At 38.8% G+C, this 27,827-nt stretch overlaps 2 protein-coding genes across 7 annotated transcripts in view; both read left to right on the forward strand.

Moving 5' to 3' along the window:
• Positions 1–4,521, forward strand: part of LOC124856284 — a 20,413-nt gene extending 15,892 nt beyond the window's left edge. For 4 of the 6 annotated variants that reach the window (XM_047346595.1, XM_047346590.1, XM_047346591.1 and 1 more), the window contains exons 12-13: positions 2,366–2,409; positions 2,505–4,521. In XM_047346595.1, coding sequence (XP_047202551.1) covers positions 2,366–2,409; positions 2,505–3,468 — 1,008 coding nt within the window. In that variant the 3' untranslated portion in view covers positions 3,469–4,521. Of the gene's footprint in view, positions 1–63; positions 1,915–2,365; positions 2,410–2,504 lie in introns of those variants that run through there. The other 2 variants (XM_047346594.1, XM_047346596.1) reach the window with 2 other exon arrangements.
• A 2,931-nt stretch (positions 4,522–7,452) lies between these two features.
• Positions 7,453–11,963, forward strand: LOC124857547 (heme transporter hrg1-A-like). The gene is made up of 3 exons (XM_047348850.1): positions 7,453–7,908; positions 9,747–9,914; positions 11,003–11,963. Exons 1-3 carry the CDS (start codon positions 7,776–7,778, stop codon positions 11,137–11,139), a joined length of 438 nt encoding a protein of 145 aa, XP_047204806.1. The 5' UTR covers positions 7,453–7,775; the 3' UTR covers positions 11,140–11,963.
• The last annotated feature ends 15,864 nt before the right edge of the window (positions 11,964–27,827 follow it).

Genomic DNA, 27,827 nt, shown 5'->3' on the forward strand with positions numbered 1-27,827 from the left:
TGAAGTTAGCTTGGTTTGAAAATCTATTTCTTTGAAAAAATAAATTTTTATGTGTTTGTACAGGTACAATCATCTGCTTCCATACAACGAAACGAAAGAACAGGATAACATAGGAGATGAGTTCTTGGACTACCAAGTGATGGAGGAATGTGAAATTCCTCCTATGGTATGGAAGGATGCATTGGTCAGACAGGGTGATGATGGAGTCCCCTGTAAAGAGCACCACCGTATGGACATCATATGGGCATTTTTGAGTGATGTTAGGAGTGGTATTACAGGCACCCTCAGATTCCCAAGGCTGATGAAGGTAGCTCAGCTTGTGCTTTGTCTACCTCATTCAAACTCAGATGCAGAGAGGAGCTTTTCTTTGATCGGTCATAACAGAACTGACACAAGAAACAGACTTTCACTTGAGGGTACGCTGTCCGCTGCCATGTGCATTAAAATGTCCAACATAGAGCCTTGTTTCAAATACGAGCCTCCTGCAGAAATGGTCAAAAACTCAAAGTTTGCTGCTGTGGTATCCAACAAGAAACAGTCGGCGAAGGAAGCATGAAGGCATTTGTGGGACATTACTGAGTGGAACATTTTTACCTGGGGCTGAACATCGTTTCTGCAAAGCTTTTTGAAGCCACGGCTCTTATTCTATGTAGTTTTGACTGTGCAGAACTTTCCGTTTCTTGATTTTCCCAAGTGAAGACTTGAACTCTGCAATTTGAGGTGCCCCAAGCTTCCATTTTAGGACCATCTCACAGTTTTGCAGACGACATCCAGATCTTTCTTCCGCTAGAATCTACTAAACTGTTTAAGGGTGTCAAAATTTGGGTGAAGCTGAACTTTGTTGTCTGAATGAAAGCTAGGCTGAGGTGATTCTCTTTGGCAAATCTGACCTTCTGACAGGATGTAAGAGTGCTATTGGGCCCCCTGGACTCATTTGGTTGGTTGGTCAGTAAACTTGGGACTGCCATTCATGCTTTTATTAGCACTAGACTGGACTACAGCAACCTCTATAGTAGTTCTGTAGTTGTCTTTTTTCTGGTCTTAAAAGTGTATACATGACTGTTTTGCCGTACTTTCATTTAAAGAGGGGGACTTAAGTTGTATTATATGTACATGTAAATGTAAGTCTTCCAGACTTCTTTATTTAAGGCTTTTGTGGACAAGTTTACCACGTATTTTGTGTTTAAATTCTGACTAAATTACTTTTGTTCTAAAGTAGGTCTCTGTGTCATTTTCCACTGCCTAGCACACACATTTTTTCTGGTTTGTTGAACTGTTACAGAGAAAGGGGATTCGTACCATTGCTCTTTTGTTTGTTTTGACCCAACCTTTTAGGGTAGGAAATGATGGTGTCTGCTGCGTGGTGTTTCATAACCACAAAGGGTATATTTTCTAGATACTTTGGCCACCAAAGTAATCTTCTCTAATCTACAGCCATATTCAATAAATGAGAATATATGTTCCAGTGAGGCTTGTCGGATTAAGAGTATTTTTTAAAAATAACAAATACCTTTCCAAAAGCCCATATCTATTGTTCCAATGTAATGTTTTAATCCTAAATGTCGTATTTTCATTGGCTACAAGCAGAAAATCCTCATAGTTAACAGAAATAAAGGCTTGGAAACGTCAGTTTGTGTGCAGGTAATCTATGTACGGTAATGTGTTTTACTTAATGAGCTAAGTTATTGAAATAAATGAACTTTTCAACAATATTCTAATTTATTGAGCGGGTCTGTACTCACATGGCTGTGTGAGACCACATGGCTGTGTGAGACCAAGAAACAATATATACCAGCAGAAGTTGTTTAGATTTGATCTGCAGTCATAACAATGGCCTAAAGGCAGATCAGGTCCAAAACAAATAAAAATCAAATGTAAAACCATGTTTTCCAGATAATAAATTGTTGTATTAGATATCTGTGAATATATACTGACTATTTTTGTTCTCTATAGTTAATGAAAACACTTCTATCTAATTAAAATCAACTTCATATACCATGGTTTAAGTACAATGGGTACACAAAGTGTTTGCTGGTACAAAATGGAAGTAGGAACAGACAGTTTTAGGTACAAATATGCAAAAGAGCGATAAGACCCTGAGACGCCCTCAACATGTCTGCTTTCTCTCATGTGGCCTAAAGCTCGCAGCCATCCCCAGGGGGCTGAAAATCAAGTTAAATGGTTGTTAGATTTTTAATTTGTAATGACCAGATGCTTCAATCAATGTTCGCTAAAAGAACAACTGAGTTCCAATGTAATGTCTCGTTAAAACAAATTGTTTACATTGCAACTCTTATTTTCTTGGTTAAAAAAATGTTTTTTCTTTTCTTTTTTTTCGTATTGAAATCTTGCCACAACATGAAAGAAGTCAAAGTTCTCCCAACAGAAAACCATGCTACAAATACCAAGGTAAGAATGTTTCCTTTTTTTATGCTTCCACATTTTTTTATTCATATAAAAACAATTGCAATACAATATTTAAATTTTTATTACCTTTATTTCAGGATAATGCTCAACAAGTCTTTTAGTGTTTCCCGAGTTGACCAACAGTTCTTTTTAGAAAGGCTTTCTGACGCGTTTAGAGATTTTCCTGAGGACCAGAAGCCGCTGATAACCAAAATTAACTTTAAGCTGGATGAGGAATGGACGGAGTGTGCTCTTGGCCAAGTCCCTAAAGGTTCCCCGCTTTCCTACCAATTCCCCCTGCCATCCAGTCAGGATTTCAAGCCCAATGATGATGCCCCCTCTCAGCCGTTGCTTCCCTTGACCTGTCACGCACTGGAACCGGTATCAGTCTTTCCTACACTCAGTGCCAATGAGCAGGCATTCGTTAACGCAATGAATGTTACCTGGAAAGAAGCACACGACCTGGAGCAAAGCACACGAGGAAGTAAGGAGGCTGCAGATAAGCTACTAAAGATGCGCCTCACCAGCCGATTTAGAGACATCTGCAACCTTAAGCCAGGAAGAAGCCACGCAGATCATCTTCTGTACAAGATTCAGAATGGAGACTCCAGGTGCAAGACGGCACAGATTGATAAGGAAATGAAGCCAGAAGCTCTTCGGGAATACTGTCGGAATTTGTGCATCAACTGGTCGCCTTGTGGTTTGGTTGTTCACCCAAGTGCTCCATGGCTAGGAGCAATTCCCGACGGGTTGGTATACGACCCAAAAGAGATTAATAGCTTTGGGCTGGTGCACACCAAATTTGTCATGTTTAAAAGTTTCATAGAGTGTCAGTTTCTGACTTTTAGGAACGGAGTCTTGCAGCTAAAGAAGGCTCACCGGCATTACTGGCACATGCAAGGAGAGATGATGGTGACGGGCACGTCGTGGTGTGATCTAGTGGTGTGTTCCAATGAAGACATACTGGTCCAGCGGATCTACCGCGATGAGGACATCATCAAATTCATGAAGAGGAAGCTGGAAGAATTCTTCTTCTATTACTATCTGCCTAATCTGATTTAACTGAGGTCACAGTTTGATGATCAGGGCTTCTGTGTGATAGAGGTTTTTCACTACAGCTTAAAAATATTCCATTAATCAAGATCATATTAGTGGTTATTCAATCTGAAACCAAATATTCACAGTAACACATTAGTTGTAGTTTGGTCAAGGCACAAACATGGAGGAGGAGGAAGAGCCCAGTTTTGTAAGCAGAGATTTCTGTGTAGTTTGTAGAGCAGTTCAGGTTCTGACGACAGCAGATGAGACCAGCATTGGTTCCTTGGATTTATTGGGGCACTGAAGCACTGCTCTGCATGGATATTTGTAGAAGCTGTGGAGAAAAATAATAATACAATACATAGTTCACTGCAGGTTTTTGATTATGTTTTACCATGTGGCAGATTACTTTTATGTTCTACGTTAAAACCTGTGATGTTTAAGGTATTGGTCTTTTCTGAATAAGGTTAAAGCTGTTGGCTTCTCAGATCTCTGATGCATTCTTTTGCATTTGTCTTTTTTTTTTCTTGCTAAAATTCAGCAAAAAGACTTATTTTCCTTAATGATTAAAAATAATTTTACATTGATTCTCTCAAGCATTTTTAAGCTTTCAGCTTGTTTAAAATTAAAGTATATAAAATTTTTTAACTATTCGTCATTGGTTAAATTGCACAAGACAGATTGTATCAAATGTCCTTTGCAGCTGGTGAAAGTGAATTAAATATTGTCCTGGTATGAATCAGTGGATATGAAACACGATGGAAAATGGGGATCCATTCATTAGTCTGCACACTGATCTATGCATCCTTACAGTGTTGTTATTTTTTCATGTTTTATATTTTTACCCTGACTGTAACAGATTTATAGTAAACCTTTGTAGTTCTATGTTAAAAAGTGGCAAATGGACTGAGAAGCTAGTTAATGTTTGAAGAATGGTCATGAAATCACAGTAGAAACCTGTTTAGGTAAAACTTTTAGATCACAGATGTAACGAACACCTTACTTTTTAAGGTGTGTCCAGCATTTCCATTTGTTTTATTCATGTCACTTGGCAAATTAAACATTTTCAGTTCCTCAGATGTGTAATATGTTTCCAGACCAAGACATTGGGAAGTTCACATTTTCTTGCATAAATGTTTGCCTGTTGTGGCTTTTTGAGTTCATACTGTTAAGGCCAAAATTATTAAGACTGCAGGCAGAATCAGGTTTAAAGCAATCTTTTTATTTCAGCATAAACATTTTTCTTCTGAGTAAAGTTAATATTAACATTATGGAGTGGCCCAACTAGTGACTTGACTTCAGTTGGAGGAATGAACCAATTGATAGTGATGGCAAAGAGGTTATGCAACTTTGAAGAGTTCATTACTAAAGATAAGTCATTAAAATAGTAGTAGAAACACATGAAAAACTGGTCAGAAATTATAAGGTCTGATTGCTGTAATGTGAAAGATTTTTCCATTAATTATTGAGAGGTGTTTGGCTGTTGGGCTGGAGGTGAGTTGTCATGAATGAAATGAAGATACTGCTGTAAAACCTCAACTGCTAAGATTCTGCCCACAACATCTGGAGCTCAAAGCTAAACTTGTCACATAAGCAGTAGCTTAAAATGGGATAGATTTGGACCGAAGCCTGTATGGGAAGCCAAAATGGCCACAATTCAATAAATTAAAAGGTCCCAACATTTATATTTATACATGTGAAGATTTTAATAAAACATGGGATGCATTTATTAAATTAATTCTATATTTTCTTAATTATTGTTTGCTTTAGATAACTCATAATTAAGAAATGTTTTTAAATCATGGCTCTGTGTTGGAGACATGAAATCTTTTTATCTCTCCGCCTTACACATCAAAATAATTCTTGCTACAAGAAAGTCAATTGTAGTAATTTTGATTTGCAAGCTGGTGTGCACTGACGTTGCTGTGCAGATTAACCAGAGGTTGGGGTTTATTTTGTGAGACATTGCAGCAATTAGCAAATATTTCAAAAGTAATAACACACTTATGAATATATTCATATGTTCAGAGTTTGATTAAAATCCCCAATTTATTTATTGCATGGAGTATTGCATTTCTTGTCCCATGCCCAGACAACACTGGCAGCTGGTCAAACACTTAGCCTTTTTTTAAAAGAGACAAATGCATTAGATGCTGCACATGCTCAGTAAAGTGCATCTTTTTACTAAAAGCTTGAGTAAAATGGGTTATTCCAGACATTGTTAAGAAGAACAGGGTAATTTCATTTAAAAATGGTATTGGATGAAGCAACATTGTTCATTGTTGGTGTAGACAGTTTATCATACTGAATTCAAGCCACGGTACCCTGTAAAGCCAAGTGGCTCAGGCTTGGTATGGTACTACGGTGTCAAGCCTATTTATCGGATACCAGGACTCATGGATCAGTTTGAATACATCCAAAAATTTTAAGATGTTGTGGTGCCTTATACTGAAGAGGAAATGCCTTTGAAATTGGTGTTTGAGCTGAATCCTGCTTGCAGACCAACAAACGTTTTAGGGTGGCCAGCCCAGTCCAAATACCTTAATCCAGTAGGAAACCTGTGGGGATATATCAGCCATGCTGTTTCTGATGCAAGACCAAAAAATTGCAGGGGAATTGGTAGTCTGAACACCCTGGGCTGGAGTACCTGTTAATAGGTGCCAAAAGTTGGTTGATTCTCAGAAACCGTTGTTATACGATAAATAAAAGGTATAAGGCGTTTTAGGAGTGTTTTACTCCCACAATGCTGTAATTTTGCACACAGCTCATGGGCTGTTTAGACGGGCCAACTGGGGCCAGTGCCCCTTTAGAACTGGTCCTGGCCCCAGTACTGAAGACATAATACTAAATAAATTTTTTATTATGATATGCGCTGGTACAGAAACTGTTTCTAATTGGTTGCTTGGACCAATTTTATTTTTTACCTTTACAGTTTTACTTTAATAATGAATTAAAAATTTAGTTATTGTATTTTTAGCCTCAGCCGTATTGAGATTGGTTCACAATTTTCATCTGATAGATCAGAGGTCTGGAACGTGCAGCTCCAGAGCCACAAGTGGCTCACTTAATATATTAAACGATAAAATATTGAATTCAATTCAGTTTTATTTATATAGCGCCAATTCACAGCACATGTCGTCTCAAGGCACTTCACAAAAGTCAGGTACATACATTCCAATTAATCCTAACCATTGAACAGTGCAGTCAGATTCAGTTATTTATTCAAATTGGATAAAAAGTTTTTCTGTCTAAGGAAACTCAGCAGATTGCATCCAGTCAGTGACTTGCAGCATTCACTCCTCCTGGATGAGCATGTAGAGACAGTGGACAGTCACTGGCGTTGACTTTGCAGCAATCTCTCATACTGAGCATGCATGTAGCGACAGTGGAGAGGAAAAACTCCCTTTTAACAGGAAGAAACCTCCAGCAGAACCAGGCTCAGTGTGAGCGGCCATCTGCCACGACCGACGGGGGGTTTGAGAGAACAGAGCAGAGACACAAAAAGAACACAGAAGCACTGATCCAGGAGTACTTTCTATGGGAAGGAAAAGTAAATGTTAGTGGATGTAGCTCCTTTAGTCGTTTCATCTAGAAAGAAAGAACAGATAAACTCTGAGCCAGTTTTCAAGGTTAGAGTCTGAAAGAGAGCACATAGAGTTTGTTACAGTTAAGCTCAGTCAATTGCCATGTCTAGGAGAGAGAAAGGGTTAAACACTAAAAGACAGGGCTATGTGGATCATCGGTAGAAGGTGAGCATTAAGTTGTTGCCAGAAGAAGCTCGGACGATGCCCCTCTCCAGAAAGGTGTCACAGGTAGACACAGAATCAGGCCAGGTGTAGCTTCTAGGAAGAGAAAAGAGAGAGAACATAAAGTTAAAAACTGAAATAACAGTATTGCCCTGTTGTCTTTGGCCCCCATGTGGCGACCCCCTTTTCCCAGCCTTCTGCAGATGCACCTGGTCCACAGGGAAGACGGTAAGATATGGTTTTATTAGTCCAGCAGAGGGCGCTGTGTTGACGCGCCATGAGTTGGTGTCTTTGCCAAAAATAATGTCGTCAGCTGGTTTTGCGGCTGGGTGTAGTGGGGAGAAAATCCCTTCTCATTAGAAATGATGTGTCATGTTTCAGAGTTGGCGTCGCCGTGTGAGAATAACAATTAGTCAGCAGATCAGCCGGTTATTTTATGCTGACAGCTCTGCGTGTGACCTGATTGAGGGAGTGTGTGCGGGGTGACCGGATGCAGTTGTTTTGAAATATTTAGCTCTGTCCTCTGAGGGACGCTCGGTTTTGCTTCTGTCTCCGTTCTGAGCAGCTTCTGCCTCGGTTCGTCTCATGATGGCGATCAATAAGACCTACGTTAGGGTCGTTTACTCTTCGCTCGGCGTGATCCTGGGGGTCTCTGCCTTCCTGGTGTGGAACATCGTGTACAAACAGCCGTGGACCGGAGCCATGGGGGGTCTGTCAGGTGACGTAATACTGTACAAGCATGCACTCTGACAACAGGAGAGGTGTTTTTTTAATTTCATTTATTTTTTTAGTACTGCATATGTGTTCTTGCTAAGTGATCCTGCATGTATACAGAGGTCACAGTTCAAATATCATGAAGGTAAAACCGCATAAATCCACAAGAAGGTTTTACACTAAGTCACAAAGTGACCCTTTAGGTAAGGATTTAAGGTGATTTAAGTGTTCATGAAGAGCTGCAGTGGTATCGCTCTTCTAATCAGGAGTCCAGTCAAAGTTCATTTAAATGTCAGCTCAAGTATATGTACGTAGTATTAGAAGTAGGATGTTCTAAGTCCTGGAGTGCAACAAGGTCACATAAATGTATAAAATGCAGAATTCAAGCATAAAATTGCAGTAATTTTAGGCACATGAAAGGTTAAACTAATGAATAGCGCAGGGAGAGCAGTCCAGACTTGTTCTGCCTTTGACTTCAGGAGCTTAATAATAGATTAGGCCAGTATTTCATTGCTGTGCATTTACGAATCTAACCTTTGAGCTATGTCCATATCTACAACCTTTGTTCTCAATGTTTCCCTGTAATTTCCTGTAGCAAGTGCTAAAAAGCCTATAACATGAGAAAATAAAGGAATTACAAGATTATCAGCCACATCAACCTTATCTAGGCATGAAAGCACTTGTCCCTAACCTTTTTCTGACACACTTTTATTGAGTTAAACAAATCAAAGTACATACTGTTGGTAGATGGGTTTATGGATCATAAATGGTGGACGTTTTTAGTTTTAATGCATTTATTGAAAAGAAAAAAGGTCCAACCTGCTGATCAATAGAACACTGTGGGAATCCTATCTCTGGCTGATTTATTGATGCATCTCTAAAGGTTGTTTCTAAACATTAAACTGTTAATTGCAGCAGTGAGTTAACCCGATGTGATAAACCGAATAATACAGCATTCTCTCTGACTTCTCAAAGCTACTGTATGCTTTTCCAAAAGATAAAAGGAAAAATTCAGGATTCATATTTTTTTATTTAACTATGACCATATTTACAGGGAGGTCAGATCAGTTCTTGCAGCTACAGGTCAGATGAAGTGAGAGTTATTGACTCAGCAGCTGTGTCAGCCACTGAAAAGATAATGACTAACCACTCTTAGCTGAACAACTTTGTCATGATTTGCTAATATCAGATGCAACAATCCTTTCATGTCAACATTACTGATAATATTGGAAAATGGACCATTAGGTCAATATTTTCTGAGCATGTTTGTTTTTAATTAGGTTTTCTCAATTTCTTGGATGCCACTGATTTTAATAGAAACAAACTTGAGTCTCATTTATGATGAGCTGAAAGGACTTTAAAGCACAGAAGAAATCAGTGACATTGGACATTTTATATCCAGCTGCTGTTGAATAAAAGACTGATGTTTAGGCTGGAGAGTCTGTGTGTTAGATTGGTGTCAAGGTTATTAGATTATCTGCCAGTGGAGGCTTAAACAAAGTATTCAGTGTTCAGCTGCATTTGCTTTAGTCCCAATGACCTTTTCTATTTTACTTAAAAACCCACTTATTTCCATTCAGTGTGTAAATAATAGATTTTAAATCCACATTTTTGCAGTGGATGTAATCCATTTAATGCATAATGTCCCCTCATTTGCCATCATTGTTTTTATGTGCCCCCTATATTGCAGTCACTGCAAGTCGTACATTGTAGCTTTTGCACGATGCAACTTCTGGATTGGGGTTTTTAAGTTAGTCTGTGATGGAATATGTAAAACTGCAAATAACATCCCTTTCTAAATAGATTTTTTCATCTGCTGTGTCTTTTGCCTCCCCCCCTCAGGTGTGTTGGCCCTCTGGACCCTGATCACCCATGTCATGTACCTTCAAGATTACTGGCGGACGTGGCTAAAGGGTCTCAAGTTCTTTCTTTACGCTGCGGTTTTCTTCTCACTGCTGGCCGTCGTAGCCTTTATCTCTTTCCTGTCCATTGCCATCAGCAGGAAGGAGTGTAAGCTGTGCCACATCACTTACCGCTCAGGGATTCATTAAGTCACCGCAAACTGTGCAGTGAAACTCAGTTTGGTATTTCAAGAGGAAAGCAGCAGCACAAGATTAAATATAAAACAGATAGCATATTAAAGTTAAAATAAGTAGAAAAGTTACAACTAATTGGGCATTGGGTGTAGGTAAAGGCATGTCAGGAGGGTAAATACAGATGAAACCAGAGATTTACATACACTGATTACTCATTAAATCAGATAAGCCTTGCATTTAAATTGTATGACTTGGGTCAACCCTTTTGGTTATCCTTCCACAAGCTTCTCATCATAGTTTGATGGGTTTTTGGTCAATTCCTCTTGACAGAACTGCTGAAACTGAGTCAAGTTTGTAGGACACACTTACAAAAACATCACTTTGAAAGAATCAATCATATGGCAATATAGTCAACCTATATTAAAGAAGACATGCAGATAAGTTTTTAGCAATTCATAAAAAAAAGTTCATTCATAACTTTGTGGAAACCAGCACTCGCAGGGAAAATGAGTGGGAAAAAACTCACACACACCTCAGCCCACAAATTAAATTTGTGGGCTGAGGTGTCTGTGAGGTGGCTCATCTCAAGTCCATATAAAATTTTTATATGGACTTGAGTTGAGTCCAAATTATTGACTTTGTTATTGTTGAGCCACTTTGTAACAAATTTCGCAGTTTGTTCAGGGTGTTGTCAATTTAGAAGACCCGTTTCTAACAAAGCTGTAACTTCCTGGCTGATGTATTGAGATGTTGCTTCAATATTTCCAATATGACCCCATCTATTTTGTTAAGAGCACCAGTTTGGGGCCCTTACCTTGCAGTAAGGAGGGGTAGGCTGATAGCCAGCTGTGTAAATAATAATAGTGTTTCTAACTAAACCCCTTTTTAGAGCCCTAATAAAGCCTTTGGAAACACCATATTGTTACCTATTTTAGACTAAGTTGTTTGAACAACTTTTTACTTATTTTCAGGATTTAGTTTTCATGTACTCCACAATATATAAGTGTGCATAAATGTGTCTGCTTTGCACCGCCTTTTGTAACATATTTCTCCCTCCTTTAGCTTTCACTGATCCTGAGAGTCTCTACCTGTCAGCTGTGTGGAGCGCTATGAGCCTGAAGTGGTCCATCCAGCTCCTCCTGGCTGCTAAACATTACCGCAAAGAATTTGCTGACATCAGCATCCTCAGTGACTTCTGAATGGACTGCACGCTCCTACAGCTACCACGCAGAGACTTTGAAGTTCAGTCACTGAGCTGGCTGCTCAACCTGACCATGCATTGGAGTGATTGCTAGAAATTCATTTGTTTTCTTAAGGATGATGTCTCTTCTTATCTAGGTGCCACCACCTCCTTTTCCTACTGTAGGAAGGAATTATGTTTAATCCAGCAGTTTAATCTAATGCTGGAATTTCAACACACTGTGGATATAACAAGTTACAGTTTCATGCTACAGCCACTAGAGGTCACTGCCTTCCAACTATGGCTAACCAGTTTGGACTTCTGTATATAAACCTGACCCAGTTGCTCACTTATTCTTTTTACATATCATGGCTCATCTGCCCTACGGTAAGAATAGGGTTCTTAAAGAGAAATCAACTCCCATCACTGCTTAATCAGTGAGTGAAAAACTAAAACAGAGGTGGTCAGTACAGCACGATGACTTTCTTCTAGATATATTCATATTGATAGACCTTCTAGATAGATAAACGTCATGTATTTTTAATGTAAAGAAGGAAGTTTTGGAGCATTTATATTTGTTTGGAAAACAAAAAAGAATCCAAGATTGTGTTTGCTTGGATGTTCATATTATGTTGCCCTTCTCATTAACAAACACTGCCGTTGTTTAATGAGATTGTTTCTCGTCTTCCCTTTAAGCATATGTCATTGGGATTCATCTCTACGCTAATCTAAAGCACTATGCCATTACACAGCCACATGTATCCATCAATTAAATGTAGCACTGTGTTTCTTTTCTACATGATTGTCTGGGAGACCTTTATTAAAGTGCACCTTTCATATCTACAAGGGTGTTGCAATGACATGGACCATAAAGTGTTTGCAAATCTGATGTTCCTTCAGATATTGTTTAATGTGAGCCCTAAAGATGAACATGAAGAAGATTCTTTTAATGGTTATGTACTGATGGTAAACTGGTCCAACACTTTCACTGACAACACAGCTTATCTATAGGCTTATAATCATGTTATGCCAACACGACTTTGTTTAAAAAGATACATTAGAGGTGAGGCAAGCCAATGCACAACCTTAAATAAAACCAATATATTTAAAATTAATACATTTCTAGAATCTTAAGTCATTTTTCCCCAAATGTTACAATGATAAAATGACAAAGATTTTATTTGTAAAGTTTCCTTGAAAGTTTATTCTATTTTTCTAAGATCTGATTTTTATGTGAATGAATAATAAAATAATCCAGATGGTGGTATTTAAAAAATAAGGTGGGATACTGAATAACATCAAGATACTGAAATCCACTCACATTACTGAGCTCCTCACCTCTCTGAGAGAAATTAGAATACAACTTGCTGTTTAGAAAAGAAATTTTTTTTTTTGGTATTCAATAATAGAAAACATTAAAAAGCCAAATTCTGTATTTAAGTTCTGATTTGACAATATGACTGCTTGGGCATTTTTTTCATAGAGAAAAATCAGAATCAGAAAAGCTTTATTGCCAAGTACGTTTTTGGACATACAAGAAATTTGTTTTGGCGTAGTTGGTGCAATACAATACAAATTAAACAGTATAAACATATCTACAATATAATATATAAAATCACTGTCGTCTGCATATATTTGGACATTAACAGCTGGTAAATCATTAACTAAAGGTGATTGAAGAAATAATAGAAGATTCTTGTTTTTAATTATACTCCTAAAATGTCTTTTTTCAAAACATCTGCATATCAAATATTTGTGAATCATATGTTATTCATTTGGTCTTCAGGGTCTTGTATATATATTTTCCAAGCTAAAAGATCTATGCCTTACAAAACACATTACACACCTAAACCTCATTTACCAAAAAAAAAAAAAAAAAATCTATTTTAAACGTTAAAAGTTTTTTTTCAATACACTGCATTTCTCTACAGAATGCGGAAAAAAATATTTCGCAACATGTTTAAATGGCTGGTTAGAAAGAAATGATCAGTGCCATCTTTCTTTTTCCTCTAAATCTAACAATGATTGTTATGACCAAACAGTTTTTAGTTTCACCAGGCCAAAGGAGATGTCTCCAACGACAAGGTCTTTGTCCCTGAGTCCATTTGAAAATTGACTTTTTATGTTGTTTCTGGAGTAATGGCTTCTTCCTCTCTGAGAGACATTTCACCCCAGGTGGTACAGGACTGCTTTCTCTGCGAATAATCAGTGTCTTAGCAGCTTTCGTGCTGTTTATAATTCCATATTATTATTTGATGAGATGAACCTGACACCTTCAATTATCTGGAAATTGTGACCAAGGATGAACCAGACTAGTGGGGGTCCCCACTTCTCTTCCTGATATATTAGCAGATTTCTTTGAGTTGTTTTTGTGATGTTGCAATGTGTTTGAGGTGTTTTCTTTAAATACATCTACAGATGTAGCGCAGATGAACAATTGTATGGAACTAAATTGGGGCCATAAAGTTTGTTCAAACGAAAACAATTTGAACCTGAAAAATAAAGGTTTGTTCAAAAGAAAAACATTTGAACCTGAAAAATTATTTTGAACCTCTCCCCAAAAAATGTGAAAACTGGAAAAAAAAAGTTTGGCGACTGAAAAAAAAAAACTGCTGTGAAACTGGAAAAAGCAGAGGAGAAGTTTGTCCGAGCTACCGCACCCTGTCGGCGGTCAGACCTCTCGGGAGTCTCTCCAGTCCCTGGTTCCCAGAGGCGATCAGACTGTATCTAACACTGACTCTTAAAGGAACGACTCTTAAACAGTTTCTAACTTTCAGCTCCTTTAATCTAAATTAGGCAGAGGAATGATTACAGAGACCAGCGCTGGGCTCCCGTCGCAGTTTGTAAAAGGATGACGAAGAGCCTCAATAGAAGGTCACATGTAGTTTTATACCTGGCACTTTGATGCAATGGATGTTCCCTCCCTCAGTGATTATCAGTAGACTATGTGTCACCATTGTGGTGTCTATCTGGTAGGTTGTGTAGTAGCGGGTGTCCATCCTTAATCTAAGTGTGCTGCATTCTAATCAAACCAGTTACAGCCTGCTCCACCATCAAACCCAGTGCCCCATCCACAGGTCATTCATGACAAACCTCGGGCCATTTATCCTTGTAATGTGTGTCGATGAGCATTCTTATCCTATTCTAACAAAAAGGAAACATTAGAATTTATGCTTAATATCAATATGGTATAAATGGGAAAAACTGCTATGAGTCATATAAATAAAGGTTATCCCTTTATTATCCCGCGCGCACACACACACACACACGCATGCACACACACACACTATATATTTATATGTATAGCAGAGAGATGCACTGCGCACCTCTCTGCTGGATGCCAGACTCAAACGTAGATTTATGTATATATATAAAACGGTGGTGAAGTGAACCACCATCCCACTAAGCCAGCGGTCCACCAGAGATTTTCCCGGTTGACCCATATGCCAGTTTGCCCCTGGCTAGGAAAATACCGGCTCGTTTTACATCTGGTTTCATTCCAGCCGCTTAGTCTGGTTGTTCTTTTGCTTGATGTTGAGAGCATGGGAAATCTCCAATACGGACTTAAAATGCTGTGCAAATCTGTCAAGATCATATTTTCTCCACTGAGATGCGCGTCGTGTATTCACGTAAGCTGCTTCTATCGATGAAGCTTGTTATCATTCAAAACCAATCACATATATATAGAATATTGATGATGTATTACAGATAATTCCAGTTCCCACGGTCTCTGAATGCAACAGCTGGGAATATGTTGTTCAGCTGCTGTGTTGAGCTGTCAGTCATGATTCCTCACCCCCGTGATCTGAGGCTCCGCCCCCCACGCCAAAACAGAGCCAGAAGTTTGAAGCCGAAAAAAAAATCTGCAAGTTCGAAAAAAAAAACTTGAATCTGAAAAGTAGTTTTGAATTTGTTATTTCCAGTTTCACATCTGTTTTTTTTTTTCAGTTGCAAAACTTTTTTTCCAGTTTTCACATTTTTTGGGGAGAGGTTCAAAATAATTTTTCAGGTTCAAATTTTTTTCTTTTGAACAAACTTTTATTTTTCAGGCTCAATTGTTTTTCTTTTGAACAAACTTTTATTTTTCAGGTTAAATTTTTCTTCTTTTGAACAAACTTTTATTTTTCAGGTTCAATTTTTTTTCTTTTGAACAAACTTTATGGCCCCAAATTAGCTCCATATACTGTTGTGATTTAACCAATCAGAAACTTAAAAAATCTGTGCTTTTGAAAATGGTTTAAAGTCAGCAATATTTTAGTGTATGTATACATCTGAGTTTAAAGAAAATAATACAATTCTGAAAATACTGTCATTATTCTGGCATTTAATGATTATACATAATAGCAATTATAACTGGACTTATACTGATTGGTTGATTTGTAGGCATATTTCTAGTTACCAGGTTAAAACGAGAGGAGCAATTGCGACCACTTTCCAGGCAGCTTATTTAACTTAAATAACTGATTGGACATACTACGAAAATATTCAAGGTGCTAGTCACTGTTTTCCAGTTCAGAAGGGTCAATGCTGGGATTTAAAGAGTGGGTTTCCAGCATGAGAGGAATGAAGCAAACCTCCTTCTCCCCCCCCTTTAGATGAAGAGAAAACACTCCACTGCATCGCAACAGTAAATGCAGACCAATAACCTGCACTTTGAAGTCGACCAATTATTCCACCCATCCGCATTTTTATTCAGCCCCCTTTAAAGAAAAGGGTGGGGGTGATGGGGGGAGCAGACGTGCAGTGTTTTGGTGCCTGGTTTGGTTAAGGCAGCCGCTTGATACATGGACTTTGAAGTTGATGTGAAAAATATGTGAGTGACTTATTAAAGCTCTATCAATGTTTGGTGTATTTAAACTCATTAGGTGATTTGTTAATTAAATGTTGGAAAAAATGCGCCTCTTGAAAGCTTCTTGTAGCTGCAAAAAACAAAGTTTCATTATCTCAAGTCTGATAGGACGACTGATTATTTCACGTTCTTCGTGTCTTTCCTTCCTCCCTCCTCCAGGACATTTTCTTGTGGCGCTCATACCTTAATGACATTATACTGGTTTATTTGCAAGCCCCAAGAGCCTCATTGCGCCAAGGTAATTGGGATGTTGTGGTTAAATCTCCATGGTAACGTTTGTTAATCCGGCTGTTATAAACTTCAACATTAAGAGGCTGAAAAACAATCTGCCTCACTTTCCACTGAGCAAGCCGGGGGCTTTTGGAACCAAATGCTCTTATTAAGTTTTACACACCAACCTTTAAAACGTATGTGTGTGTGGTTGTGTGTGTGTGTGTGTATGTGGGTGTGTTGCATGGAAGAGAAAAGGAGGGGGGTCTTCTTTTATTCAATTATAAGACTGCTTTCTACACAAATCAAGGAAGGAAGCCGCCTTGACTGGCAGTCTGGCTGTGTGCGGTGAGACTGGAAACAATAGTTTACACATTGGAAGAACACAAAAATATCCCAAACATCCTGCACAGTTAGATACCGGAGCGATAGAAAAAGATTATTTGTGATCTCCAGCAAACAATCTGTTGCAGTTCTTCCTCTGATCTGCAGAAACACGTAAAAAACATCACTTTGAAATAATCAATCATATGGCAATTCAGTCAACCTATTTTAAAGAAGACATGCAGATAAGTTTTTAGTAATTCATAAAAAAAACGTTTGTTCATAACTTTGTGGAAACAGGGAAAATGAGTGGGAAAAAACTACATTTATTCTACAGTTATTGTAGAAAATACCTTTAAACCTGTACTATAAAAGATTTTAAGGTACTCCAAAGCAACTCCAAAACAATGTCCTCGCTTACTTTGGATGCCACGGCCTTATGCATTCCCATTTCCTAAATTACAAAAGAAGCATATTTTATATTTTAAGAGTTACATTGATCATGTTCAACATGACCACCTTTAGATTGATGTTAATGGTGTTAATGTGAAAGCTGTATCATATTAGTTTTTCGTCTGCTTTTTTTTATGAAAGGCTCATTGTATTTACATTGTAATGCTATTTTTAACCAACTGGGTGGCTGTGAATCCCTTTATTGCAGTTACAAGAAAAAATGAAAAGATGCTTAAAAAGATTTCATCTTTTATTGGATCTCACACTGAAAAGTCCAGTGGGAAAAAATCTCATGCTAAGAAACAGTTTTCAAACATTTTCAAACAAAATCATACAGATGAACCTTTTTGAACTTAAACTTCACTTTTAAATTGATCAGAGTGTTAAGAAACTTTTTTTTTTGGTACTTCATGGCTTTCTGTTTCCCTGGGGTATAAATATGTCATGACACTAAGGCCAATTGGGGCTTGTTTCTGTTCCAATAGTCCTGGGGACCTTAATTCAATTCAATTCAATTCAATTCAAAAATACTCAATTAATCCCAAAGGGAAATTAAATGTTTTTGTAGCTCATTATGAAGGTTGTTAAGGTGTATTAACTCCTAGACATACAAGATGACTTTAATTAAACTCTGACTTTGATTTCAGGGTTAACATGGCTTAATCAGCACAGAAATAGTTTACTGGACACAAAATTAACCTGTTTTCATGACAATCTGAGTTCCCAGACCTAAACCCTGCAGGAAACCTGTAGGGTGAGCTGAAGACAATAAAGGATAAGAGCAGAACCAGGACTTTAAATGATATAGACAGACTGCAAAGAGGAGAGATGGCTCTCTCTGTGAGCTTCATCCTTGTAACATGTTAGAGAAGTACACTATGCCAAAAGGAGATTTAAAAAGTATTGACAGCAGGGGTGCCCCAGTGATTTTGTTAAACAAAGAAACAATTCTTTTTTTTCTAATTTGGGATATTTGTCCTCAATTTCCTCAAATTAAACACAGATATTAAGTGTTTGAACAACCAAGGGGTATCATCTGTGCTATGGTTCAAGGCCATCATCATGATCCTTCTCTGTCTTGTTTCAGTGTGATTATGCTTCCTAAAAGCAATTGTTTTAAGGCTTTTTACACATCTTTACGAAATGGTGGCCATAAATGTTGAGAGTGTGGATATATTTTTGCTTTGTTTGAAAAACAACTCTAATACATCTAGGGATGGAATAATGAAAAAATCTCGAATTACGGGAACTGCATGACTCAGTTGGTGGAGCAGGTGCCCCATGTACAAAGGCTAACTGTCCTCAATGCAGCTGTCCGGGGATCGATTCTCAGCCGGTGCCGATTACTGTATTTCTGCCCTCTTTCCTATCTACTAAACTCTTAAATGAAATCCTTTGAACAACCTAGAAGTTAAATTAAAACAACAGCAACCATACAAAAGAGGATTTCATAACTGTACTTTGTTGTTTTGAATAACATCAACAATTGGACTGTGATTCATTCAGTCCCTTGCTTTTCCATTGCAATATTTCAAGAGCATTACTGATGATACCAATGTAAATCATTTGATCTAAAAAAAGAATGACGAGGAGGAGGAAAAAAGCAAACATCTTGAATTGGTCGAGAACCAGATGGCCTTTCTGACTTCAAGAAGTTGCTTTGGCATTTTAAAGCAGGCAGCCTTAGAACGGTTATGGAGGAACTTCCGCAAAGTGTGGAACAAGGCCCACAGATATTTGAGCAACATCCAGAGCAATTTACTGTTTTATTTACAAACTGAAACATATGTCCACACAGCTTCAGAGCCCCCTGTCCACATCCACCCTGTTTCCACACTAATTTTGTGTCACAGAGGTTTTTCCTAATTGAACGGCCTTTTTTCCTTTTTGACTCTTCTTCTTTCTGTCCATCACACATCAGTCAGTCAAATTCTGTCAACACGCCACCTGCCTGTTGACAGCACCTTAGACCCCCAAGGTTTAACATACCTTTAGTCCTTATTTTTTTGGCTCTTGTGTTATTTTGTGCGATGCTCTCTGTTCCTCCAGGACCTCTCGCATCTGAAACATCTTACAGAGACAGACACATATTTGCCGTTTTAGAGCACAAAAGGATACGCCATGGCGGAAGGCGTTTGAAGTGGCTTCACAGGGGGAACCAGAACCAGAGCGATGGATTTGGGAACCCATGCAGAAATGTTAACGCAATGTAACTCTGCTAGGGCCATCTAATCTAATGGAGGCGATACTGATTCAATGTGAAGGCAGACGCCTTTGAAGCCGGGTTCTGTTGACGTTTCTCATGCAACAGCTCAGTTGGAGGGAAGAGGCATTCTTCTCCAACCCCTCAGGCAGTGGCTCTCTGTATATGTCTGACAGAGCTGGGTGCGTGATAGCGTCTAATGTTGGAGATCCCAGGTTAACAGTTTGTTCCAGGAAAATTAGGTGAGCAATTAGAGGTAGAAGCTGTTGACTTGGTCCTTATCTGAGTAAATTAACCTCAACGTGATTTGTGGTGTTAGGTTTTCCACTTAGGAGCCAAGCAGGTGTTTAATTACCCTGTAACATCCAGGTATTAAGTGTTTGAACAGCCTAGGGGTATCATCTGTGCGTATCATATGGTGCAAGGCCATCATCATCCTTCTCTGTCTTGTTGTCAGCATCCAGGAAGCAAAGCGCTCCCCTGTTACTTGGCAAACTCTGTACAAGATTTTCCAAGCGGCAGGCCTCGCGGTCACCAAGACTCACTGAGAGGACTATTTCCATTGGCAAGTCTTTTTTCAGCTTTGCACAGAGACTGAAATTTTTGCCCCTTCTTTGAAAAACAGCCAAAAAGAGTGGTGGGGATTGTGGTGTTAGTTAGCTAACAGATGGTATTTTGTCCCTTCTTCCACTTGTTTGTTGTGTCCCCTACATGGCGAATGGTAACATGCAGACATTTTTCTTTCTTTTAACTACAGCTTTGTTTTTGGCACTTTTCCATAAAGGTCAGATTTGTGGATTGCATGAGCTGTGGATCTCAGCAGCTCCTCTAGATCTGTTTAACACACAGGGAAATTGTATTTTCTTTTCCTTAGGTGATGTCTAAAGGTAAACAAAGAATTTTATTAAGAGCTGTTAACATTTTGAAAACCAGGTATCATTTACCTTTCTCTTCAGAGTTTTATTGGAGCTGTACAAACAGTTCCATTAAAACACACTGGAATTTGTGGTTGTAACACAACAAAATATGAAAAAGTACTTTTGCAATGCATTTTACAAAGAAATTGGATTCAACATGTTTTAGTGCCAGATTCAGCAGTGAAAGAGTATTTTGTTATAAAACATTATTAAATCAATGTGTTTCTGCCCTGCTGCTTAGAATGACATTTTAACTGTAAGGAGATTAATAATTTCCTTTATTTTTCTATTTAGGTTACACAACAGATCTGATAGAAATGCAATATGTACTATATGAAAAATGCATTTGTCGTGTCACCTCTGTGTCACATTATCACTTTCAGAGTGAGTTCATGACCTCTGCTGTTCAAACACATTGACATGATATAATGTAACACTGTAGCAACATTTCACACTCACAGAAAAATATATGCATGTTATTTGAAAGTAATTGTTTCTTTCAAGGCCTGTTGTTGCATGCAAAGAAAGGAACAGAAGGAAAATGTCATGTGTTGCTTGCATGATTTTGGCACATCAAACATTCAAAGTCCTAGTTTATATTTACTCAGTTTTTCTGCCATATCTTGTAACACTGGAACCTCTCGTATCCCAGCCTGTCCCAAATAATAACAACTCTACAAGTCATCAGCCAGCCTGACCTGCCGTGCACTGTACCATATCCCCAGCTCCACTGGGAGCTCCACTGGGACTATTCATAATGTGCCTCAGACGGACCCCAGTACTTAAATGGCGTAATCAGCCCCAGAGCAGGATATTAGGTAAATTGCACATGAAAGAAGGGATAGTTAAAGGAAGCTCGAGCACTAAATATTATGATAAATTATGTTCTCATAAGAGAGGATACGTAAGGGCTGAACAAGAATAATAGAGCCTTGCACGCAGCAGGAGAGGGATGCATTCTTAAAGCAAGACTGTAGTCTTTATCTTGAATAGGACAGAAATGTGTTCTGATATATGATGGAATAAGAATCTCCGGCGTTATTTCCACAGTTTACTGCTTCCAGTCGTTGCACTTGAGCTTCATCATCAGCTTATCAGCATATTTTACTAGGTTTTAAATGAGCATTTTTTTTTTACTTTGAAACATGGTATTTTAGTTTTACATTTTCAGTACACATTATGAAACAGTCAAAATAAAAATTTTGACAGGAAATGTTCCTGATTTTCCAACACATTTTGTGTCATTTTGCCGACACAAAATGACCAATCAGTTGCTCATCTTCAGTCAATACTAAAAATTAACAGTTTGGCGTTTGTGGGTGCATGGCTACTTGCTTTCATTGGTAAGAGCTGGATGAGAAGCATGAAGGCCAGAACATTCCCTATAACACAGAATGGTAAGGGAAACAATCATGTAGATTGTTAATTTGTTAACTGTTTTTCCATCGAAAGTATTCCTGACCCAGTGCTTGTGTTTATCTGTGTCTTTTTACCTGATGCAACCCACTCCAAGCCCCGGGATCGGTCTGCTGGTCAATTGGTACCGAGCCGCATAGAATGAATACATAACTTACATTATTTCTGTTTTATTTAGTATCTGATTCTGAACGATGTTTTATTTTGAAAAATTACCGGATTCTCTCCGCCACATGATTCACTCTTGATGCAGGTCAAGATGCTTGCCTCGGTCACATGGCTACCTTCTTCAAGGGGCTGCTCCAGCTCTGCATAATATGCGGCGACCGGCTCTCTAATGAAGTAATGGAGCTTTCATAACTGCTTCCCAACTTGGAGACCAAGCATTGTGCATGACAAGACAAGCCTTTGGAGTATGTTGAAAGAAGTGTGAACAAAAAGGACAGAAGTAATTACTGAGGGCCACCACATCAACAAATTGAAATGCACCGAGAGCATCATTCTTGCTGGCTAACTGTATTGCAAAGGCTAAGAAGTCATTCACTACTGGTGATGAATTGATGCGTCCTGCCACTAAAGACTTTTGCCATGAAATTCTAGGAGAGGTTGCGGTTAGAAAGATAACACAGGTGCCTCTTTCGGCTAGCACCATTACTCGGCGTATTGGGGAAACAGCAGGGGACATTAAGACACAATTGTTGGATAGGATTAATACATCACCGTGGTACGCACTCCAGGTTGACCAGTCTACAGATATTGATAACAACACAATACTTCTTGTTTATGTGAGTTATGTTTGTCAGGAGGATGTGCATGAGTTGCCAACCAGAACCACAGCCGCATAACTATTCAAGTCGCTGGATGATTTTGTTTCAGGAAAACTGAAATGGTCATTTTGTGTCGGCATATGCACAGACGGAGCTGCTGCCATGACTGGACAGCTGTCTGGCTTAAATGTTCGGATCAAGGAAGTTGCACCTGAATGTGAGTCTACGCATTGTGTCATTCACAGGGACATTCTGGCTAGCAGAAAAATGCCAACGGAACCTAGAAGTCTATTGGATGTTGTAGTTAAAGTTATTAACCACATTAATGCTCATGCCCTTAACTCCCGCCTGTTCAGCAGCTTTGTGAGGAGATGGATGTGGAGCACAGATGCCTTCTCTTATGCACAGAAATAAGATGGTTATACCAAGGGAGATTGCTGGCCAGAGTGTTTGGATTATAAGAGCCGCTGCAGAGGTTTCTTTCAGGAAAAAAAGTCACCACTGGCCACACATTTCCCTAACGAGGAATGGCTCACAAAATCCGCTTACTTGTGTGACATATTAAACCTGCTCAATGAACTCAATCTGTCACTTGAGGGGAAAATGACAACTGTCATCAAATTAGCAGATTAAGTAGCTGCATTTAAAGCCAAACTGGATTTGTGGTGATGGTGTGTGAACAGAGGTAAATTTTACATGTTTCAAACATTAGCGAGGATTTTGGAAGAGACTGAGCCGTAGCCCTCTTTCTCCCAGCTAGTGCATGATCACCTGTCTTTGCTTTTAAAAGAGTTCGAGCGCTACTTCCCAACCACAAAAGACCCATTAACTGCCAAGGAATGGATCAGTGACCCATTTGCCAACAAACCAGGAGAATCCCGCATGTCTATGCAAGAAGAAGATAAACTGCTGGAGACTGCAAATGACGGCGGCCATAAAAGTATGTGGGAGACGACAACTCTGCCAGTTTTCTGGATTAAAGTCATGGCAGAATACCCTGAGATCACCACAACAGCCATTTCCGTGATCCTATATGTGTGAAGCGGGGTACCAGCAACCAAAACAAAATTATGGAGCAGACTGGACATAAGCAACACACTTCGGGTGTCGTTGTCTGCCCTTACCCCTAAATGGGACCATCTTGTTATGTTATGAGGTCACTGCTGTTGTGACTATGAATATATTATTTAATATTAATATTTTATCAAATAATATTTCGGTCTGTTAAGGGTTATCCTGTGAATACCAGCCCAGTAAGGCGATGGTATTAGGACAAAATAGAAAGGTGTGAGCTAAGCTCTGACATTATTGAACAGCATAAACTCTGCACACATGGAATGAATTCACACAATTTCTTAAAATACAAGAATTTATTAACAAAAATAAGTAAACTCAAAGTCAAACATATTTCAATCAACAAGCTCTCTACTATGCTAAAACAATCCAACTAAACTACCAAGCAGAATTAAAGAATACCGAAGACTAATGGGCTATGTACAATATAAACAAGTTGATTAAAGATGATTGGAAATCATGACCAAAAGAGTGATGCAACATTACCATACAATGTTTATGTTTGAGAACCAAGGATTATCTTGAAGAATCTGGAAATGAAGTTAAGTTAGTCTTGGAACTAACTTAGACAATAATCAGCAAACGTTTAGACAACCATCCACAATGCAAGATCAGATAAAATATTATTTTAATAAAATAATGTTTTAAAGAATGATTTGCTGAATAAAACCAACCTTCTGGATGACTAATTCTCAACGGTGTCTCATTAGCTGCCTTTACTTATTAAAATAATATTTAAAGAAATATTATTTAGGAAATAGTAAAATATTTAAGGACATTTTTTGAAAAAGAACCAAATCTTTCTGGAGAAATGGGGCTTAATGGTGTTTACTTAGTTACCAAGTTTAGAAAAACAATGTTTAGGGAAATATTTTACTGGATTGAAAACTAACAACCTTTTTGGGTGAATACTCTTTAGCAGGCAAGCACGTGTTCTTAGCTGTTAGCAGTTAAAGCTAACAAAAGAAGCTGATAGCTTAGCACCAGAAGCAAACATACACCTTTAAAATACCGTTAATAAAAGGGTTAAAATGCATAAGCGCAGACGGCGCGTTATGATCAATCTTCTGTGTTTAAAATCACCCTTCAAGTAAAGTTTGTCTTAACTTTAACACAAACACAGAACACAAAACTGACCAATTGTGCTGAGCAGATAGCCTGCTAGCACTAAGATAGCTGAGTTTCAACACAAACAAAACCAAACTTCATAAAACAAAAAATTTTTACATTATTTCATTCTAAAATACTTCTATCACTCTCTGCCCAAACCACCTAAACTCGTATGTGACCGTGCTGAGGAGAAGTTGTCCGGGTGATGAAGTTTGAAGAAAGCTTCTACAGTGAACAAAAGTGTACGTTTCCAGCTAACCTCCGTAGCTGTGGGTGGAAGCGGCTCGCTCTGTCGGCTGGCCGAACTGCACGCTACAGCTGCAACCACGGTGCCACGGTCCTGTTGTCCTTCCTTCAGACCAGTAAAACCGCTCCACTTGGCGTCGTAGAGACGGGGTCTCTGCTGGGAATTCTCTGGAACACAGTTTGACTCTGTAGACCTCAGAGAGAAAGTCAAGCCACACTTGTACCTTAATTACCCATCGTTCATGAATGAATTCCAGGATACTCAAACAGCAATTAATTTGTACTTAACTTAGTGCATATGATCGGCTGATGTTATGACACTCTTGGATCCTGTTTGAAGAGTTATGTCTGTTTGCCTGCAAAGAGACATTAGCGCGCTGTCTCTCCTATCCAGATCTTCTCGAGATCAGCGTGGAAGAGATCGAATCATTGGAAAGGGGATGTTTTTATGCAGCCAGTAACATCCCTTGTTATCCCCTTTCCTGGGTGGCTGGAAGTAGGTTAATGCGATTTATTTTGAAAGTTCCAGAAAAGTTCGTACCGAATGTTGTAATCCATGGCTGTGGGTCCCAACACTGCTAATAGAGTTGCATACACAGGGGATTCACGTTCAGTGTTATATTTATAAAATACCAGTTTTTATGCCATATCATTTTATTTTGTTGTATTTATCCGCCACACCTCAAAGGCCGGTCCGTGAAAATATTGTCTGACATTAAACCGGTCCCTGGCACTAAAATGGTTGGGGACCGCTGACCAGATGGACCCATTGCTGCCATTAACTTTGTGTACTCTCTTTGTTTTTCTATGCCATAGACAGTACTGGTACTCAGTGCTTCTATGTTTAGCTGTGTCTCTCTCTTAGATGGAGCTATTGTTGCAATAACCTTTTTGTACTTTCCTTGATTTTTTTAACATAAAAAGTACTCCTGGCTCCCTGAATCGGTGTGTAGCTATATGTTGTTCCTGGACTGAACTTTGAACTGCTATTAACTTTGCAAACTCTCTTGATGTTTCTTTCAAATCAAAAGTACCACTGCCCCAGTCCTTCCATGTTTATGTGTGTTTTTTTTCCTGGATGGAACCCCTTTGATTGAGCTATTGCTACATTTAATTTTGTGTACTCCATTTGTTATTCTTTCCAGAAAAAGTATTTCAGACTCAGTGCTTATGCATTTATGAATGCATAATTATGAATTGAAGCAGTTGCCGGCATTGGCTTCGTGTACTTACTTTTTTCATTTCATAGAAAGTAGTCCAGGGTTGGTGCTCCTGTGTTTAGGTCTGTCTCTATGTAGTAGTATGTAGTATGTAGTGAATGATTGAGTATTTGCTGCAATTAACGTTTTTGGTTTATATTTTTTTACCATAAAATAATGTAGGATGGTTTTAATGACAGATGTGAAGTTAAATCACCAGTTACACTTTTTGTTCCACATTTGGTTGTAACGTCTTGATGAAGTTTGAACCAAAAGTAACTTAAAGGTTGAAGGAGTGAAGCCAATGAAAAAACCAGCTAACTACCTTAAAGGTCACATTAGCTATAGATTTTCCAATGCTGTTTGCATTGTTGTATCCTGTCAACTTGTTATTACCATTTTCACATGTTGAACTCAACATTTTAATTCAGCTAATAAGAGCAAGGTCAATGCTACTCCAAGCATGTAAAGAAAGGAACTTCAACTTCTCTAATATGATTATAGATACTCCAACAGAAGATGCAAAAGGACTAAAACATTTGATGGGAATCACATGTTAACAAAAACTAACAAGTGGCCTACAGACACCACTTAGCATTTTATTTACTCAGTCTTCCATTTTTCCCTCTGTTTTATGTCCAGGTGTAAATTAGTCCTACCCCTTGTTGTTAAATACTGTTTGTCTTTATTTTAGCTTCATGTTCTTCTTGTTTTCTCTGATGCAGGTCACATTTCCGTGTTACTCAGTTTTCATCCACACCTTTGTTCCAAGCCCATCTCCTCCTTCCCAACTTCCATCACCTCCACCCATAGGCTGCTCCCCTCTCCCCACCCCGCTCCTCCTTCAAACCTTTCCAAGTGGATACCCCACAGGAAGGGTTTCTCCATGAGGGGAAATGGGTCCCAGATGTCTGCCTTTTGTGTCCCTATGAGCTCCTCCTGAGATGGAGGGCTTGAAGGATGGAGATAGGAGGAGGGGGGCATAGTGTGCTGTGTAACAACATTTATACTCACAGCCCAGGAGGGTGAAGAAACTCACAGGATGGAGGTGAAGGTGAGGAGGAATGTAATGACTGGCCCCCTTTGCTGGGCCGGCACAGATATCCAAACACATCAGTTATGATTGGTCACACCACTGTGCTCCTACCAGCTGAAGACGTCACCGCAAAACTTCAAGCTTTTGTTCTTTGATGGAAACTGAGTTGACTGCATTACAATTTTTAAAAAACATTTTTTTCTCCCTGCTTTTGGACTTCAAAGTTTTAAGCAGGGCTTATTTTCAATGTTTTATTTCTTTCAGGTCAGAACCATCTGGTGCTGAGGCACAAATAGACAATACATCTGCCTGTTTTGATATCCAGGCTATTCGTGCTGTGCATGTAAGTCCATATACTGTACAGTGATGTATGTTTTCTCCAGAAAGGGTTAATTATGGACCCTCGTGGAAACAGACCAGAGATGAGAGTGGGGCCTAAGTGTTTAGTGAAACATTATGTCAAGACTCTGACAAGGAAATGAAATGTGCAACATCAATCAGCCTATGAGGATCGAGATCAAACAAGCCTCCACACTCCTGCATCTGGTTCTGTTTGGACAGCCGCACCATTCCCCCCCTTCCCCTTTCTTCTTCTTTTCCTTTCCCCTTTCCTTATTCTTCTCTCCCTCTGTTTTTGCTCTTCTATTCTTCTTTGAGCCGCAACATTCCTGTTGTTAGCTCATTTTTTCCATCACGGTGGCACAGAGCCACACTTTCGCTCAAGGTAAGCAGCAAGTGGAGAGACTGAAATCAGCAACATGGACTTTCGTGTCCTTTCAGTGTCTCTCTCTTTTAATGCAGGTTAATCCTGGAGTTGATTTGACCTCCGTGAATTAAACCTCATATAATTCACCGTCGCTCTGTACATTCATTGCTTCGATGATGGACAGTTATTTTCTTCTT

Source organism: Girardinichthys multiradiatus, chromosome 20 (genome assembly GCF_021462225.1).
Source record: "Girardinichthys multiradiatus isolate DD_20200921_A chromosome 20, DD_fGirMul_XY1, whole genome shotgun sequence".
NCBI lineage: Eukaryota > Metazoa > Chordata > Actinopteri > Cyprinodontiformes > Goodeidae > Girardinichthys > Girardinichthys multiradiatus.